Raw genomic sequence first — 21235 nt, 5'->3', positions numbered from 1 at the left:
GACAACTATTACATACCACAACTGGAGATATAATCTCCACAAATTTACAACAAATGCACTTAGCTTTGGTAGAACTGTTATCAGGCAGCAGGGTTCCAACAGTGGTTTCCGAGTCAGAATCAGATTGAGACATCTTGCAAATGTAAGAGAAAAAAACAACATATAAAGCAAAATGATCAATATCCTTATATGGCAGTTTCAGGAATGGGAAAAAAATGCAAACAGCATAGACCTCTGAAATAGAAAAAGGCAAGAGGCATATAGGAATGGGGTTTTAAATAATGAAATTATTTGGCGCCAAGAATGATGCACAACGCAAACTGAATTTTTTTTGGTGCTAACAACATCCAGAAATGACACACTCGCGTCATTGTAGACGCAACCTTGTGCAAGGAACTCAGTGTCAACTAAGACGCCGGAAATGACGACTTTACGTCATCGTACATACCTTCGCGCCAAAAAAATTCTCGCGCCAAGAATGACGCAATAAACTTTGGCATTTTGCACCCTCACGAGTCTAATTTTGCCCGCAAAATTTTATGAAAAAGCAGTCAATTGAAAAAAGACTATACCCCAGGTAAGAAAAATATTTTCCTAAATATGTTTTTCTCCCAAATATGAAACTGATAGTCTGCAAAAGGAAATAAACACAAACCTGACTCATGGCAAATATAAGTACAATACATATATTTAGAACTTTATATTAATGCATAAAGTGCCAAATCATAGCTGAGAGTGTCTTAATTAATTAAAACATACTTACTGAAAGACACCCATTTACATATAGCAGATCGCCAAATCAGTACTGAAACAGTTATCAGTAGAGGTAATGGAATATGAGAGTATATTGTTGATCTGAATAAGGGAGGTAGGAGATGAATCTCTACGACCAATAACAGAGAACCTATGAAATAGATCTCCCATGAGGAAAACCATTGCATTCAACATTGACATTACTGTACTCTGAAAGAAATCGGGCTTCAAAATGCTGAGAAGCGCATATCAATGTAGAAATCTTAGCACAAACTTACTTTACCACCTCCATAGGAAGCAAAGTTTGTAAAACTGAATTGTGGATGTGGTGAGGGGTGTATTTATAGGCATTTTGAGGTTTGGGAAACTTTGTCCCTCCTGGTAGGATTGTATATCCCATACGTCATTAGCTCATGGACTCTTGCCAATTACATGATAGAAAAAATAACTTCATTGGATCAATCACAGTTACAGGGATCGACTATAGTCTACCAAACGAGATTTTGACTCATTTCCACAAATTCTACCAGAATCTATATTCAGCCGATGCACTTAACCAAGAAGCTAAGGAGAGCTTCTGGCAGAAAGTTAATCTAAAAAAATTATCACCAGAACAAGTATCAATATTGAACAGGGATGTTACTTTGGAAGAAGTTACTCAGGCCATTCACAACTCAGCGAATAGTAAGGCTCCCGGTCCAGATCAATTACCCGTTGAATTCTATAAAGTTTTAGAGGAGCAAATTTCCTCTCTACTTGTTAATCTTTCCAATAACTACTTTACCCAAGGAATTAAACCATAAAGATATTTTACTGCCTCAAATGCAAAGAGTAAAGGGGGAACCCTGAATTTCCATTTTTAAGATTAAAAATCTACCTTCCGCATCCTGGATTTGAGAGGATATTTTGAAATCTATATTTTTATTAAGCAGGCAGGCCACCCCTCCCTTCCCACCGCCGGCACCGAGACCACTTTAAAAAGATATCCCTGCTCAATACTGATTACAAATTACTAACAAACATTTTATCAAAAATATTAAAAACACTTATTGGAGGAATAATTGATAGTGACCAAACTGGTTTTATGCCAGGGAGAACCTCTCAGAAGAATACCAGACAAGCTATGGTACTAATTGAACACTTCTCTTCTCTCCTTAAAAATAAGGTTCATATCAAAAACGATTTTGCTCTACTTACCCTCGATGCGGTCAAAGCCTTCGATTCAATATCCTGGGATCATGTATTCAATACCTTAGGAAAATTTGGTTTTACAGGCTGCTTTACTAATTTTATAAGATTAATGTATCAAAATCCAATGTCACAACTAAGTATTAATGTGATTCTCTCACCTAATATAATTCTTTATAAAGGGACTAGACAAGGATGCCCGCTTTCACCACTCCTTTTTAATTTGGCATTAGAACCATTAGGTGTTCTATGCAGAAATACATTAGAAGGTATCCTACTTGGGAATAAAAGATATATTCTGTCGTAATACGCAGATGACATCCTCTTTTATATAGGGAAAAACAAAACAAATCTACCTTGCTTGTTAGAAATTGTAGCCGAATTTAGTAAGTTTTCGGGTTATAAAATTAATCTCCAGAAGTCAGAGCTTCTATGGATAGTTGAAAAGATAGTTTACACTTTTATTCGAACGGATCGGAAAATTAAATACTTGGCATATACCTATCTAAAAACCCACGATTGGTATGAGTTGAATCTCCCCCCCTTATGGCAAAAATGCTCTCTCCTTCTTCATAGTTGATCTAGATTACATTTAACTTTATCAGCTAGAATTGTTCTTATCAACATTATTCTATTCCCCAAATTACTATTTGTCATCCAAAATGTCCCAATACTCTTGAGCGCTCAAGAAATCAGGAAATTCAACTCCAACTGCTTGCAATTTGTATGGGGTAAGAGGAAGCCCAATATCTCTATTAATAAACTATCACATGCTAGAAAAGAAGGGGGCTTTGCACTCCCCAATATTAAGCTCTATAACTGGGCAGCACTAACCAAGATTGTGCTGGACTGGCTCTCTGAATCAGATTTTATTGCCAACTATGTAGAAGAAGAAGCCTTGGTCTTCCCATACTCTTTAAAAGCTCTCTTGCATTTAAACATAGACGTGTGTACGAAAAAGAGAATTCCAAACTACACTATAAATAATATCTTTGTAGCATGAAACAAGGTCTATAAGCTTTTAAAAGTAGACAAATATATGTCAGTATACCTTCCAATAGTGGGCAATCCACATTTTGATATCGTCATTAAATCCTTAGCTTTTAAAAAATGGGCACAAAATATACCAATTCATTGACCCCCATCTTAATATGGTCAAATGTTTTGAATCATTAAACTCAGAATTCAATACAGAGCATAAATATTTCTTTGCGTACCTACAGTTGCGACATTATATCACTTCAAATTGATTATTAGAGCGTACTACTTGGTCGCTTGGAAACTTGGGTACTGCTGTGAGGCGATTCAAACTTGACTCCCATTCTATTTCATTTATATATAATCTTTTAAATACGCAGGAGGCAAGTGCTAAGATGATAGGTCTCTTTCACCAATGGTCTACAGATATTCCAAGTCTAAATTTTAATCGCTTTAGTGAAAGTATTCTCAATGTAACTAAATTTGCAAAAGGAATCTCCTTTAGAGAAGCACATATCAGAATACCAAACAGATAATATATTACCCCTAACAAAATGGCTAAATGGTATCCACTTGGCAACAACGCTTGCTCCAGATGTAGTAAACCAGCCTCAGACTTAGCGAACGCCTTTTTTTTAGGTCCTAAAATTCAGAAACTCTGGTCACAAGTCACATTCTGGTTAAACAGATTCCTCCCTATTAAAATTAATCTCGATATTCAACTTGTGTTTTTCTTAGTGACTCCCCACTGCACTCAAAATACCCAAAATATTAATCTAGCAATCTTAGTTGTAAGACAAATGATCTTAAAATCATGGAAGGACCAAAAAGCTCCAACTATTGCGGCTTTTACTAAAAATATGCTATATCAGATGGCAGCTGAACAACAAGATCCACTGATATATACTGATAACAAATTAAAATTATTTTTTTATGAAAACGGGAGAAAGTTATATTATCCCTTTCTTTTGAGTCATAAATGCAGGTCTTGAATCCCTTCCGCGCCTCCCCCCTCTTTCTTCAATTGCTGCAGTTAGACTGCTTTCCGCTGCATTGGCAGCAAAATTTGGCATAACTTTGGGAAGGGCCTCCCTATTTTTTTTTCTCTCTCCTCTCTCTTTGTTTTGTTGTAATGTTGTCTTGTCTTATACTCGTTTTATTTATGTTTGATCTTATTTATGTATAGAAAATGATCTATTCGGTTATGATGGATTACTTATCTGGATAAAAAGGTCAAGTTATATAATTCTGTGTGTTTTGGAATTTGATGAACATTGGTGTAAATGTTTTTTTGTATTATACATTCGCAATGTTGTGTACAAATGTCATGATCTTCATTTGTTGCTTTCACCTTTTGTTTTTTTTTTAAACAAAAATGGATGTTAAATAAATATTATTTAAAAAAAAAAAAAAAAAAAAGATAAATGTAGTCCCACTGGGACCCTACCTTGTTTCGTTAACATTACATTCACATATCGAAATAAAATGAAACGATCTTACCGGAATCTACGCCATGGAACAGTAACATGGCCCTTCAAGTGTGACAGATAGTAGTCTCGCTTCTGACATGGACTTGAGTGAAGAAATGTAGGCAGCGAAACTCCTCAATGCTGATGACCAAGGAGCTGGTAATATAGGTTGGGATGGATTCGCAAGAAAACTCTCCCTGCATCTCCGAACTCTAACTTTCACCCATGCTCTCACTGAGTGGCTGACAGGATTACTTAAAACTCTAGTTCCATTGCGAAGAGTACTACCCTCCATAAGAGACTCTCTCGAACTTCTGACACTTCTCTGCCAACCTCCTGTGACGAACGGCAAAGAATGACTGGGGGATGAGGGATGTGGGGGAGGTATTTAAGTCTTTAGTTGGGGTGTCTTTGCCTCCTCCTGGTGGCCAGGTTTTGAATTTCCCAAAAGTAATGAATGCAGAAGTGGATTCTTCCCTTTTAAGAAGAAACATAAAAAGCTAACATAACAATTTTAAATCATCTTAAAACTACGAGAAAAAAACAAAAAACTAACATTACAATATTAAATAATCCTAACACTACGAATAAAATAAAAAAAAACTAACATTACAAAAAATAAGAAACACTAAAATTACGAAAAATAAAAAAACTCTAAGATTACAACAAAAAATAAAAACAAAATTATCCAAAATAATAAAATATACACCTAATCTGATAGCCCTATAAAAATAAAAAAAGCCCCCCACAAAATAAAAACAACCCCTACCCTAACAATAAACTACCAATAGCCCTTAAAAGGGCCTTTTGTAGGGCATTGCCCTAAGTTAAACAGCTCTTTTACCTACAATAAATTACAAAGTCCCCCCCAAACAGTAAACCCCACCTACCCAACCAAACCCCCAAAATAAAAACTTTAGTCTAAATAAACCTATTGTCCCTAAACGGCATCTGTATGGGCATTGGCCTTAAAAGGGCATTCAGCTCTTTTACTGCCCATCAAAACTATAATCTAAAAAAAAAACTAACACTAACCCCAGAAAATCTACTCATGGTTCCTGAAGTCCGGACATTCATCTTCATCCAGGCAGTGACATCTTTATCGCGGAGGCATCTTCTTTCTTCATCCCGGTTTCGCTGAGCTGTGGAGGCGCGGAGCATCTTTGCCGGCGGTGCGGACATCCAGCGTGGAGGACCCTCTTCATACGGTCACCGCTGTACACTGAAGCTTAAATGTAAGGTACCCATTTAAATAAGGGGTATCTTCCATTACTATTGGCTGACATTTTCAAATCAGCCAATAGGATGATAGCCACTGAAATCCTATTGGCTGTTCAAATCATTTGATCATACTTGGAACCTCTTGCAGCTATTTATTTCAAATGTTGAATAAACAGAGATTGAGGTTGTAAGGTGTACAATTTGTACTGAATTCCACCATTTTGAAAAGCAAATGCTCTTAAGTTTTACACTATTTACCCCTTGACCCAATATGACGTATATAATCATCATGCAGTTACGAAGTCCACAGCTGAGAACTGCTCTTTCTGAGCTGCAGACATCTGTCTGCATATGGAAACGGAGTATGATGCCAGACTGTTACAAATGGTGACACTGCGTGTGTCACCGTCTGTAACGATCATCTGCTGGTGCTGGCGGGATGTGTGGAAGGGAAAGCTGGAGACGGTGGGCGGCCCAGCTGCAGAAGGGAGAGGGAGAAGAGATTGAGTGGGATGGGTCCTACACGGCAGAAAAAAAAATTGAAGGGATGGGGACCTACACTACAGAAAAAGGTGGATTGAAGGGATGGGGCTCCCCAACGATAACCGGAGGGGGGAGACGTGGAGACCACTACACTACAAAAAGAAAAAAATGTACATGTTAGGTACTGGCAGACAGTACTGGGAGGGGAAGGGTTAGATGGCTATTGGGGGGGGATCAGGGAGGGTTGAGGAGAATCACTAAACTGCAGAAAAAAATATAATAATAAAAAAACAACCTAAACTGTACATTGGCAAACTGTCTGTCAGTACCTAAGATGGCAGGGATGAGTGTGGGTGGGGAGGGAAGAGAGCAGTTTGGGAGCGATCAGGGGCTGGGAGGTGTCAGGTGTGAGGGTATTCTCTACACTACAGTTAAAATTAATCTTACAAGCTACCTGATTAACAAATAATAGACGTGTGGTGTGCAGCTGTAATTAGCAGCATTCTTATTAACAAAAAACAATGGCAAAGCCATGTATGTCTGCTATTTAAAACAAATGGGATCTAATAGAAGTTTTTACAATAATTTTTTATGTAAATAATTTCTGTGAGAAACCCAAAGATTTTGAAAATTTAATAAACTTTTTTTTATATGATCGCATTTGGTGTTGAAATGGTTGTATGAAATATACCAAAATGGGCTTGTATCAATACCATAGGTTGCCTACTTAATATATATATATATATATATATATATATATATATATATATATATATATATATATATATATATAGTTTTGGCAGGTAAAAAAAAAACAAAACAAGGTTCTATTTTCTGTTTAAATGGAGTGATAGCAAAAATGCTAAAAAAAAATCACTGGTATGTTTGGCAAGTTCTTCTCTGAAATTCCTAACAGCAAAGGGGTTAAAGAATTACAATTTGGTACAATAAGGATGTATGCCCAGAATTCTTCCCTGTATGACAATAGCAGATATCTGTATTGAGTTAAATGAAGTGTCACTTACATACGTTGCTTACTGAATCATTTGTCTTTGCTTCATACCACAGGGAGAAATGTCAGATTTCTCATACGTTCTTATACTTTATATGTCATGCTACACTTCTTAACTAAAAAAAGTATTTTACAAAGAGAGCATTGCGAAATTATTTTTATAAAGGAACAATAAACAATTAAATAGTTCCCTTTTACGTGTGTTATGGAAATTTGAATAATTTAAAAAAAAAATTTCATTTTAAAAAAAAAAAAAGGTATGATTAAAAAGAAGCAGAACTCCATTACGTCATCAGTGAGAAATGATAAGCTTTACAAATATTAAATTCAAAACAATTTTTTTTTTGTTCAATAATATTCTCTTTACAAATTAAAAAAAAAAAAAATATATATATATATATTTTAAAATTCTATAAATTTAATATTTTAAAAAGAAAACAAAATACTTGAATTTCTGAATGTGGTAGGGGGAAAAGCTTTTGTGATGAATTTGGCACCCACCGACCAATTTATTGCTAGAAAGCTTTACCAGAAGGCTAGAGGCATTTCTGCTGTTTATTTTCTCTAAAAGAAGCTCATCCCCCCCTTATCGCAAGCCTCTATAAAGCCTAGTAGTGAAGATCACTATTACCAAGGTTATCATGTGCAAATTAGAGGGGTATGACCATGTGCAAATAGGGATTCCATTTTCATCAAGTTTTTTATATTGAACAAAATACTGCCCACCCCTTAGGTTTTTTAAAGCTAAATTCCCTGGTGGCTACATTTGCAGAGACTGCCCAGAGTACCATGCATACTGGCCACAAGCAAGAAACAAGTGCCACAACTTAGTGCTTGAAGATGTCAAACCGCACAGAAAGCAAAGCTTGTAAAGACTTCCAGTTCCACGTTCGTTAGAGAAGACGCAAACAGTATAGATCATGTGCATCTTCCATCCAAACTAATAAAGAGGAGTCTGAGCTGCCCTTCGATCTGAAGGGAGTAAAGGGACCAGATGCTGTTAAATATGAATAAAATATTTCTACATCAAAAAATATGTTCTAAAGTTGAGTTATGCTTGATCTACATTTAGATATCTGCAGCACAGACAGGTCACAGGTCCTTCCTTTCTGAAATAGCTTCATTTTCTAAAGTGTTTATTGGTAGGATGTGCATTGCTTCGAATGGAGTAGCGCAGCCATGTCGGTATAGACAAAGGGCGAGATTACATAAGTGGCGCAGGTTTCAGTGCAACTGCTGAAACCCGCGTCGCCCGTAAGTTCACCTTGCACATCGGGTGAATCACGGCGTCGGCAGTTCACATATTGCCGTAAGTCGGATAAACTGGCCATGTTCAGAAATGTGCGGAAATAGACATTTCTGGAGTCGCCAGTGACTTACGGCTGTTTATAAACTGCCCGCACCTAAGTAAAAAACAAAAAAAAATGTTACATCGCCCGTAAAAGTCTAACCCGCATTCCAAAAATAAACCCCACGTGTCAAAACCCCTATATTCGCCATCCCCCCTCATCACAACAAATAATAAAAGTGATTAACCCCTAAACCCCCATCCCCCACAACGCAATACACCTAATAAATGTATTAACCCCTAATCCGCTATACCCTCACATCGCAAACTACCTAATAAATGTATTAAGACCTAATCCGCCACCCCCACATCGCAAAGTATCTAATTACACTATTAACCCCTAATCCCTAAAATAAAAAACCCTAGCATTACATAAAAAAAATCCTAAGATTAAATTTAAAAAAATCTAATATTACAAAAAATAAAGTCTAAAATTACAGAAAAAAATAAAATTATCCAAAATATTTTTTTTTTAAACCTAATCTAATACCCCTATAAAAATAAAAAAGCCACCCCAAAATAAAAACACCCCATAATCTAAGAATAAACTACCAATAGCCCTTAGGGCTGTATCATAGTGTGAATCACAGAGTCAAAGAAACTTCTATGACTAAGAACTAAGCTTTCAATTTCGATGCCTTCAAATTTAGAGATTTCAGATCCGGATGGAAAAACAGAATTTATGTTTACCTGATAAATTACTTTCTCCAACGGTGTGTCCGGTCCACGGCGTCATCCTTACTTGTGGGATATTCTCTTCCCCAACAGGAAATGGCAAAGAGCCCAGCAAAGCTGGTCACATGATCCCTCCTAGGCTCCGCCTACCCCAGTCATTCGACCGACGTTAAGGAGGAATATTTGCATAGGAGAAACCATATGTTACCGTGGTGACTGTAGTTAAAGAAAATAAATTATCAGACCTGATTAAAAAAACCAGGGCGGGCCGTGGACCGGACACACCGTTGGAGAAAGTAATTTATCAGGTAAACATAAATTCTGTTTTCTCCAACATTGGTGTGTCCGGTCCACGGCGTCATCCTTACTTGTGGGAACCAATACCAAAGCTTTAGGACACGGATGAAGGGAGGGAGCAAATCAGGTCACCTAAATGGAAGGCACCACGGCTTGCAAAACCTTTCTCCCAAAAATAGCCTCAGAAGAAGCAAAAGTATCAAACTTGTAAAATTTGGTAAAAGTGTGCAGTGAAGACCAAGTCGCTGCCCTACATATCTGATCAACAGAAGCCTCGTTCTTGAAGGCCCATGTGGAAGCCACAGCCCTAGTGGAGTGAGCTGTGATTCTTTCAGGAGGCTGCCGTCCGGCAGTCTCATAAGCCAATCGGATAATGCTTTTAATCCAGAAGGAGAGAGAGGTAGAAGTTGCTTTTTGACCTCTCCGTTTACCAGAATAAACAACAAACAAAGACAAGTTTGTCTGAAATCCTTAGTAGCTGCTAAGTAAAATTTGAGAGCACGAACTACATCCAAGTTGTGCAACAAACGTTCCTTCTTTGAAACTGGATTAGGACACAAAGAAGGCACAACTATCTCCTGGTTAATGTTTTTGTTAGAAACAACTTTTGGAAGAAAACCAGGTTTAGTACGCAAAACCACCTTATCTGCATGGAACACCAGATAAGGAGAAGAACACTGCAGAGCAGATAATTCTGAAACTCTTCTAGCAGAAGAAATTGCAACCAAAAACAAAACTTTCCAAGATAATAACTTAATATCAACGGAATGTAAGGGTTCAAACGGAACCCCCTGAAGAACTGAAAGAACTAGGTTGAGACTCCAAGGAGGAGTCAAAATTTTGTAAACAGGCTTGATTCTAACCAGAGCCTGAACAAAGGCTAGAACATCTGGCACAGCTGCCAGCTTTTTGTGAAGTAACACAGACAAGGCAGAAATCTGTCCCATCAAGGAACTTGCAGATAATCCTTTTTCCAATCCTTCTCGAAGGAAGGATAGACTCTTAGGAATCTTAACCTTGTCCCAAGGGAATCCTGCAGATTCACACCAACAGATATACCAAATTATGTGGTAATTTTTCTGGCTACAGGCTTTCAGGCCTGAACAAGAGTATTAATAACAGAATCTGAGAACCCTCGCTTTGATAAGATCAAGCGTTCAATCTCCAAGCAGTCAGCTGGAGTGGGTCGAACGGACCTAGAACAAGAAGGTCTCTCAAAGGTAGCTTCCATGGTGGAGCCGATGACATATTCACCAGATCTGCATACCAAGTCCTGCGTGGCCACGCAGGAGCTATCAAAATCACCGACGCCCTCTCCTGATTGATCCTGGCTACCAGCCTGGGGATGAGAGGAAACGGCGGGAACACATAAGCTAGTTTGAAGGTCCAAGGTGCTACTAGTGCATCCACTAGAGCCGCCTTGGGATCCCTGGATCTGTACCCGTAGTGAGGAACTCTGAAGTTCTGACGAGAGGCCATCAGATCCATGTCTGGAATGCTCCACGGTTGAGTGACTTGGGCAAAGATTTCCGGATGGAGTTCCCACTCCCCCGGATGCAATGTCTGACGACTCAGAAAATCCGCTTCCCAATTTTCCACTCCTGGGATGTGGATAGCAGACAGGTGGCAGGAGTGAGACTCCGCCCATAGAATGATTTTGGTCACTTCTTCCATCGCTAGGGAACTCCTTGTTCCCCCCTGATGGTTGATGTATGAACTTGGCCCTCGCTAGCTGAGGCCAAGCTTTGAGAGCATTGAATATCGCTCTCAGTTCCAGAATATTTATCGGTAGAAGAGATTCTACCCGAGACCAAAGACCCTGAGCTTTCAGGGATCCCCAGACCGCGCCCCAGCCCATCAGACTGGCGTCGGTCGTGACAATGACCCACTCTGGTCTGCGGAAGGTCATCCCTTGTGACAGGTTGTCCAGGGACAGCCACCAACGGAATGAGTCTCTGGTCCTCTGATTTACTTGTATCTTCGGAGACAAGTCTGAATAGTCCCCATACCACTGACTGAGCATGAACAGTTGTAATGGTCTTAGATGAATGCGCACAAAAGGAACTATGTCCATTGCCGCTACCATCAAACCTATCACTTCCATGCACTGCGCTATGGAAGGAAGAGGAACGGAATGAAGTATCCGACAAGAGTCTAGAAGTTTTGTTTTTCTGGCTTCTGTCAGAAAAATCCTCATTTCAAAGGAGTCTATTATAGTTCCCAAGAAGGGAACCCTCGTTGACGGAGATAGAGAACTCTTTTCCACGTTCACTTTCCATCCGTGAGATCTGAGAAAGGCCAGGACAATGTCCGTGTGAGCCTTTACTTGAGGAAGGGACGACGCTCGAATCAGAATGTCGTCCAAGTAAGGTACTACAGCAATGCCCCTTGGTCTTAGCACCGCCAGAAGGGACCCTAGTACCTATGAGAAAATCCTAGGAGCAGTGGCTAATCCGAAAGAAAACGCCACGAACTGGAAATGCTTGTCCAGGAATGCAAACCTTAGGAACCGATGATGTTCCTTGTGGATAGGAATATGTAGATACGCATCCTTGAAATCCACCTTGGTCATGAATTGACCTTCCTGGATGGAAGGAAGAAGTGTTCGAATGGTTTCCATCTTGAACGATGGAACCTTGAGAACTTGTTCAAGATCTAGAGATCTAAGATTGGTCTGAACGTTCCCTCTTTTTTGGGAACTATGAACAGATTGGAGTAGAACCCCATCCCTTGTTCTCCTAATGGAACAGGATGAATCACTCCCATTTTTAGCAGGTCTTCTACCCAATGTAAGAATGCCTGTCTTCTTATGTGGTCTGAAGACAACTGAGACCTGTGGAACCTCCCCCTTGGAGGAAGCCCCTTGAACTCCAGAGAATAACCTTGGGAGACTATTTCTAGCGCCCAAGGATCCAGAACATCTCTTGCCCAAGCCTGAGCGAAGAGAGAGAGTCTGCCCCCCACCAGATCCGGTCCCGGATCGGGGGCCCGCATTTCATGCTGTCTTGGTAGCAGTGGCAGGTTTCCTGGCCTGCTTTCCTTTGTTCCAGCCTTGCATAGGTCTCCAGGCTGGATTGGCTTGAGAAGTATTACCTTCCTGCTTAGAGGACGTAGCCCTTGGGGCCGATCCGTTTCTGCGAAAGGGACGAAACTTAGGTTTATTTTTGGTCTTGAAAAGACCTATCCTGAGGAAGGGCGTGGCCCTTGCCCCCAGTGATATCAGAGATAATCTCTTTCAAGTCAGGGCCAAAGAGTGTTTTCCCCTTGAAAGGAATGTCAAGCAATTTGTTCTTGGAAGACGCATCCGCTGCCCAAGATTTTAACCAAAGCGCTCTGCGCCACAATAGCAAACCCAGAATTTTTTCGCCGCTAACCTAGCCAATTGCAAGGTGGCGTCTAGGGTGAAAGAATTAGCCAATTTAAGAGCACGAATTCTGTCCATAATCTCCTCATAAGAAGAAGAATTACTAATAATCGCCTTTCCTAGCTCATCAAACTAGAAACACGCGGCTGCAGTGACAGGGACAATGCATGCAATTGGTTGTAGAAGGGAACCTTGCTGAACAAACATCTTTAGCAGACCTTCTAATTTTTTATCCATAGGATCTTGGAAAGCACAACTATCTTCTATGGGTATAGTGGCGCGCTTGTGTAGAGTAGAAACCGCCCCCTCGACCTTGGGGACTGTCTGCCATCAGTCCTTTCTGGGGTCGACTATAGGAAAACAATTTTATAAATATGGGGGGAGGTACTAAAGGTATACCGGGCCTGTCCCATTCTTTACTAACAATGTACGCCACCCGCTTGGATATAGGAAAAGCTTCGGGGGGCCCCGGGGCCTCTAAGAACTTTTCCATTTTACATAGTGGTTCTGGAATGACCAGATAATCACAATCATCCAAATTGGATAACACCTCCTTAAGCAGAGCGCGGAGATGTTCCAACTTAAATTTAAAAGTAATCACATCAGGTTCAGCTTGTTGAGAAATGTTTCCTGAATCTGAAATTTCTCCCTCAGACAAAACCTCCCTGGCCCCCTCAGACTGGTGTAGGGGCCCTTCAGAAACCATATCATCAGCGTTCTCATGCTCTACAGAATTTTCTAAAACAGAGCAGTCGCGCTTTCGCTGATAAGTGGGCATATTGGCTAAAATGTTTTTGATAGAATTATCCATTACAGCCGTTAAATGTTGCATAGTAAGGAGTATTGGCGCACTAGATGTACTAGGGGCCTCCTGTATGGGCAAGACTGGTGTAGACGAAGGAGGGGATGATGCAGTACCATGCTTACTCCCCTCACTTGAGGAATCATCTTGGGCATCATTTTTACTAAATTTTTTTATGACATAAAATACATATAGTTAAATGAGAAGGAACCTTGGTTTCCCCACAGTCAGAACACAATCTATCTGGTAGTTCAGACATGTTAAACAGGCATAAACTTGATAACAAAGCACAAAAAACGTTTTAAAATAAAACCGTTACTGTCACTTTAAATTTTAAACTAAACACACTTTATTACTGCAATTGCGAAAAAGTATGAAGGAATTGTTCAAAATTCACCAAAATTTCACCACAGTGTCTTAAAGCCTTAAAAGTATTGCACACCAAATTTGGAAGCTTTAACCCTTAAAATAACGGAACCGGAGCCGTTTTTATATTTAACCCCTTTACAGTCCCTGGAATCTGCTTTGCTGAGACCCAACCAAGCCCAAAGGGGAATACGATACCAAATGATGCCTTCATAAAGACTTTTCTATGTATCAGAGCTCCACACACATGCAGCTGCATGCCATGCTGTCCTCAAAAACAAGTGCGCCATACCGGCGCGAAAATGAGGCTCTGACTATGATTAGGGAAAGCCCCTAAAGAATAAGGTGTCTAAAACAGTGCCTGCCGATATAATCATATCAAAATACCCAGAATAAATGATTCCTCAAGGCTAAATATGTGTTAATAATGAATCGATTTAGCCCAGAAAAAGTCTACAGTCTTAATAAGCCCTTGTGAAGCCCTTATTTACTATCTTAATAAACATGGCTTACCGGATCCCATAGGGAAAATGACAGCTTCCAGCATTACATCGTCTTGTTAGAATGTGTCATACCTCAAGCAGTAAGAGACTGCACACTGTTCCCCCAACTGAAGTTAATTGCTCTCAACAGTCCTGTGTGGAACAGCCATGGATTTTAGTTACGGTGCTAAAATCATTTTCCTCATACAAACAGAAATCTTCATCTCTTTTCTGTTTCTGAGTAAATAGTACATACCAGCACTATTTTAAAATAACAAACTCTTGATTGAATAATAAAAACTACAGTTAAACACTAAAAAACTCTAAGCCATCTCCGTGGAGATGTTGCCTGTACAACGGCAAAGAGAATGACTGGGGTAGGCGGAGCCTAGGAGGGATCATGTGACCAGCTTTGCTGGGCTCTTTGCCATTTCCTGTTGGGGAAGAGAATATCCCACAAGTAAGGATGACGCCGTGGACCGGACACACCTATGTTGGAGAAAACAGGCATTTGAGACAGAAGGTCTGGTCTTAGAGGAAGTGACCAAGGTTGGCAACTGTGAGGCCATGCTGGTGCTATCAGAAACAAATAAGATTGTTCCATTATGATCTTTGAGATCACTCTTGGAAGAAGAACCAGAGGTGGAAAAATGTAAGCAGGTTGGTAAAACCATGGAACTGCTAATGCATCCATCAATTCCACCTGAGGTTCCCTGGACCTGAAGAGGTATCTGGGAAGTTTCTTGCTTAGACAAGAGGCCATCAGATCTATGTCTGGAAGACCCCACACATCTGCACAATCTGATAGAACACATATGGATGGAGACCACTCCCCCGGATGTAGAGATTGCCGGCTGAGATAATCCGCTTCCCAATTTTCTTCACCTGGTATATGAATCACAGTGATTAGACAAGAGTTGGATTCCGCCCAAGAAAGTATTAGAGACACGTCTTTCATTGCTAGGTGACTGAGTCCCCCCTTGATGATTGACATATGCCACTGTTGTGACATTGTCTGTTAAAAACTGAATATATGGTTCTCTCTTTAATAGAGGCCAAGCCTGAAGAGCTCTGAAAATAACACAGAGCTCTAATATTGATTGGTAACCTCACCTCTTGAGGATTCCAAACGCCTTCTGCTGTCAGAGACCCCCAGACAGCTCCCCAACCTGTGAGACTTGAATCTATTGTGATCACAGTCCAGGTAGGACGAACAAAGGAGGTCCCATAAACAATAAGGTGATTGTTGAGATTTAAGTATATCAGTTGTGATATACGAGTATAATCCCTGCACCATTGGTGCAACAGGCAAAGCTGTAGAGGTCTCATATAAAAACAAGCAAAAGGGATCGCGTCCGATGCTACAAACATGAGACCTAAAACTTCCATGCACATAGCCACTGAAGGAAATGATAAGAGACTGAAGGTTTAGACAAGCTGAAAGCAATCTCATACGTCTCTTTTCGGTTAGGGATAGAGTCATGGACACTGAATCTATCTGACCTTTGTCTGAGGAATCAAGAAACTCTTTGGAAAATTGATCCTCCAAACATGTCTTTGTAGAAACAACACATTGTTTTGCGTGAGATTCTGTTAAATGAAAAGATAGAGCTAGTACCAAGATATCATCCAAATAAGGAAACACTGCAATACCCTGCTCTCTGATTACAGATAGAAGGGCATCTAGAACTACTGAGAATATTCTTGGTGCTGTTGCAAGGCCAAACGGAAGAGCGAATTGGTAATGCTTGTTTATAAAAGAGAATCTCAGAAATCGATAGTTATCTGGAGGAATCTAATTGTGAAGGTAAGCTTCCTGTAAGTCTTTTGTGGACATGAAGTGACCTTGCTGAACAAAAGGCAGAATAGTCCTTATAGTCGCCATCTTGAAAGTTGTGACTCTTACAAAATGATTTAAAGTTTTCAGTTCCAAAATTGGTCTGAAAGAATTTTCCTTCTTTGGTACAATGAATAGATTTGAATAAAAACCTCAATCATTGTTCCTGCTGTGGAACTGGGATAATTATCCCTGAAAGTTCTAGATCTGAAACATAATTCAGAAAGGCTTGAGCTTTTACTGGGTTTTTGGTACATTGGTAAGAAAGAATCTTCCCAAGGGAGGTCTTATTCTGAATTCTATTTGATACCCCTGAGAAACAATATTCTGAAACCACTGATTTTGGACAGAGTCTGTCCAAACTCTTTGAAATAGCTTTAGTCTGCCCCTTACCAGAAGAACTGGCTTGAGGGCCACACCGTCATGTAGGTTTAGGGGCAGGATTTGGCTTCTAATAAGGCTTGGATTTATTCAAATTCAGAGATGGTCTCCAATTAGAGCCAGAGGCCTTAGGGGAAGGAGTGGTTTTCTGTTCTCTATTCTGACAAACGGAACGAAAATGATTGGTAGCTTTAAATTTACCCTTAGATTTCTTGTCTTGGGGCAGAAAAACTCCCTTACCCCCAGTAACAGTGGAGATAATAGAATCCAATTGTGAATCAAAAAGATGGATACATCAGTATGCTGAAGGTAAGAACTTAATTCACTAGGTTTAGGAAAATGTTGCAAAACCCTTTTACGTTTATTTGAAGGTGGAATAGCAGTCATTGCCTTTTCTATAGCTGCAGCAATAAATCTCATTTCTGCAGTAACGCTATGTACATTAAACTGAGATGGAATAACAGTGGGTGTATTTATACTCAGATATATTATCAGCATTCAACAATATGTCAAAATAAGAGCCACATAATTGAGTCGAAGAATTTAGATCAGCTTTATTACAACAAACACACTTAGCTTTGGCAGATACATGTTCAGGCAGCTCAAATCCTATGGTCACGTCAGAGGCAGGTTCAGTTTGAGACATAATTGCAAAAAATTATAATTTAAAAAAAATAAATTAATTCTGCAAATTTATATCCACGCTCCTATATATGAAATATATAACAGGCTTGAGAGAATGGGAAACAGGGAAAACATTTATAAAAAAAAGAAAGAAAACAGATTAATAAAATGCTGCATGCAAGTGTTTTTTTCTGAGAACACATAATGAGCTGGAGGCAGAGCTTATAACAGCATTTTTTGTGGGATTTTTTTTGCCGGGAAAACGTAACATTTTTGGCACCAAAAAAAGGGCACAAAATGATGACACGTCATGCTATGACATAAATAGCATCATCACATGCGTGACATGCAAAGCTGTAGTGAATTTCTTATACGCCTCTCACTCTAAAAAGCAGGTAAGAACTTTGATTGTAAATACAAAAAAACAAAACGTACCTAAAAAAAGCCTAATGTATACTTCTATTATAGCTGCATAAAATGTGATTATCAACATTCTATAAGACTAACATAATGCTTAGCATCCTAATTTATAAATAAATTACTAGCTCCAAAAAAAACAAAAAACCTGTATGCTTCACAGACTCTACCAACCTTGACAAATATTTAGCCACAAATAAAGTCACTAAAAAAGAGCACTGAATTAATGACTCAAGACATGTCTACAAACAATATATAAGAGAGTGTCTTATATAATAAATTTATATACTTACAGCAGACAGCCAAATCAGTACTGAAACATATCAGCAGAGGTAATGGTACAAGAGTATATTGTCAATCCATAAAGGGAGGCAGCAGATGAATCCCTTTGACTGATTTACAGAGAACCTTATGAAAATCTTTCCCATATTCAAAAACTTGGTATTATCAGGCAATACTCCCTTCACATACCTCAGACAAACACTGCACTTAGAGAGGAACTGGGCTTCAATATGCTAAGAAGCGCCTTTAACTGAAAAAATCAAGCACATCATGCTTCACCACATCTTAAGGAGGCAAAGTTTTTGAAACTGAGGTATGAGTGAGGTGTGATGTGTATTTATAGGCATTTGAGGTTTGGGAAACTTTGCCCCCTCCTGGTAGGAATGTATATCCCATCAGTAACTAGCTTGTGGACTCTTGCCACCTATATGAAAGAAATAAACTTTAGTCATATTAAGCCTGCTCTTTTAAATACACAACTAAAATAGAGGAGTTTACCAAATGTGATTGTTTTAAAGTTTTTTTCTATTTCAAACAATTACTAAGATTAAACAATGAAATCATCTGTGGCTAGTTTCTGAAAAATACTTTATCAAACTAGCAATTTGATACAAATGTTTTATTGTTCCAACTTACTTTTACACCAATGGAAATGACTAGGTGTTTTGGAAGATCTTTGTTATCAAAGCAGTATGGGCAGTTTTCCATCCGGTTAGCAAGTTTCCTATGCTCAGCTATAGCTTGTCTCCTTTCTCTTTCTTCTTCCTCCTCTTCTCCCTCTTTCTTTGCAGCTTTGGAAACAAACATGTCGTCCAGAGTATAATAATCCTGATCAGTTTTTTCTGTGCACTGTAAGAGAGAAATATGTTACAGGTTTAGGTCATTAACTGAAAAAAACATAAATTATGCTTACCTGATAATTTCATTTCCATCTGTGGGAGGAAAGTCCACTGCTTCATTCATTACTTGTGGGCATCAAGAACCTGGCCAAAGACTCCCACTCCCCTCATCCCCAGTCATTCTGCCAAGGGAACAAGGAACAGTAGGAGAAATATCAGGGTATAAATGGTGCCAGAAGATATTAATTTTAGGTCCACCCACCAGAGCAAACAGGCGGGAGCAGTGGACTCTCCTCCCACAGATGGAAATGAAATTATCAGGTAAGCATAATTTATGTTTTCCATCTTAATGGGAGGAGAGTCCACAGCTTCATTCATTACTTGTGGAAACAAATACCCAAGCTCTAGAGGACACTGAATGAAAAAAACGAAAGGGTAAAAGGAGGTAAAACGAAAGGGTAAAAGTATGAAAAGAGGACACAGTAGCAGCCTTACAAATCTGTTCCATAGAAGCCTAGTTTTTAAAGGCCCAAGAAGATGCCACAGCCTTAGTTGAATGAGCCGTAATCCTCAGAGGAAGCTTATGTCTCTGTGTCTCAATTCAAAATGGAGGACACTCCTCAGCCAAAAAGATAAGGAAGTCGAAGAGGCCCTCTGACCCCCACGCTTCCCGGAAAGAGAACAAACAGAGAAGTTTGTCTAAATTCCTACGTGGTCTGAAGATAGGACTTCAAGGCACAAACCACATCCAGAACTACGTTGAAAGGAACCACAATCTCTTGATTGATTTTGCGAATTGACACAACCTTAGGAAGAAAACCTAACTTGGTTCGTAGCACAGCCTTATCAAAGCCAGATAAGGAGGGACACATTGCAAGGCAGTAAACACAGATACTCTGTGCACAGAAGCAATAGCCCATAGAAAAGGAACCTTCAAAGACAACAATTTAATGTCTACTTCATGCATAGGCTCCAAAGGAGCTCGTGCAAAACCTAAAGAACAAGATTTAAACTCCAAGGACGAGCAATAGATCTAAACACAGGTCTGATCCTAGCAGAGACTTAACAAGTGACTGCACATCAGGAAGTTCAGCGAAACTCTTGTGCAATAACACAGACAGGGCCGAAATCTGTCCCCTCAGGGGACTTGTAGAAAGCCCTTCTCCTTTATCCTGGAGAACAGAATAAGTAGGTGCTCCACACCTTATGATAGATGCGACGAGCAACCAGCTACGAACTTGAATGAGAGTAAAAATAACACTCTCAGAAACCCTCTCTTGGCTAGGACTAATCGTTCAATCTCCACGCAGTCAGCCTCAGAGATCTAGACATAGATGAACAAAGAGACCTTGGTCAGCAGATCCCTGCGACAAGGTAACTTCCACGGAGGAGATAACGACATCCCCACTAGTCCACGAACCATATCCTTTGCGGCCAAGACGTAGCAATCAGTATCACTGACGCCTGCTTGATTCGAGCCACTACACTAGGAAGTAGTGGTAACGGCCATAAAAGATAAATTAAATTAAACCTCCAAGGCCCCGCTAATGCATCTGTTAGCTCCACCTTAGGATCCCTGTACCTTGACCCATATCTGGGTAACTTGGTAATGAGATATCTTAAGATCTTCCTCTTGCAAATTTCCGCAAACACTCGGGATGGAGAGACCAATCCCCTGGATTAAAGTATTGTCTGCTGAGGAAATCCTCTTCCCAGTTGTCCACACCCGGAATGTAGATCGCAGACAACGAACAATTGTGGGTCTCCGCCCACTTCAGAATCTGAGATACCTCCCTCATAGCTAGGGAGCTTCTAAGTCCCCCCTGATGGTTGATGTAAGCCACTGGGGATATTTTGTCTGATTGGAATCTGATAAACTGGAACGAACCCAGCAGAGGCCAAGCCTTCAGAGCACTGTATATTACCCAAAAATCCAAAATGCGATCGGGAAGGAAACAACTCCCCCGCCTGACAGACTCGCATCTGTTGTCTAGAGAATCTTTTGAGACAGATCCGAATGATCGTCGTTTCACTGCTTTAGCATGTGCAGTTGTAACAGTCTGAGGTGAAACCTGGCAAAGGAAATTATGTCCATGCTGGACACCATGAGACCAATCTCCTCCATACACCGAGTCACAGATGGCCTTAAGGAGGTCTGGAGGGCAAGACATGAAGCTAGCCTGCAACGTCTCTGGTCTGTTAGAAAAAATCCTCATGTCTATGGAGACTATTATAGTACTCGGGAATTCCACCCTGGTACTCGATACAAGAAAACTCTCTCTAGACTAATCTTCCATCCATGGGATTGAAGAAAACAGAGGAGAAATTCCGAATGGTCCACTCTCCAAAAAACGTCTTGGAGAATGCTGCATTGGCCAGGAATCAAACCCGGGTCAACTACTTGGAAGGCTGTTTTG

General features: G+C 39.9%; 1 protein-coding gene across 3 annotated transcripts in view; it reads right to left on the bottom strand.

The window, feature by feature from the left end:
* The window catches only part of CWF19L2 (CWF19 like cell cycle control factor 2), an 803233-nt gene that overhangs the window by 322288 nt on the left and 459710 nt on the right, over nucleotides 1–21235 (bottom strand). For all 3 annotated transcript variants that reach the window (XM_053708563.1, XM_053708564.1, XM_053708565.1), the window contains exon 13: nucleotides 18616–18828. In XM_053708563.1, coding sequence (XP_053564538.1) covers nucleotides 18616–18828 — 213 coding nt within the window. The remainder of the gene's footprint in view (nucleotides 1–18615; nucleotides 18829–21235) is intronic.

This window comes from Bombina bombina, chromosome 3, assembly GCF_027579735.1.
Source record: "Bombina bombina isolate aBomBom1 chromosome 3, aBomBom1.pri, whole genome shotgun sequence".
In the NCBI taxonomy this organism is placed as follows: domain Eukaryota; kingdom Metazoa; phylum Chordata; class Amphibia; order Anura; family Bombinatoridae; genus Bombina; species Bombina bombina.
This window is presented reverse-complemented; position numbering and strand designations above follow the sequence as displayed.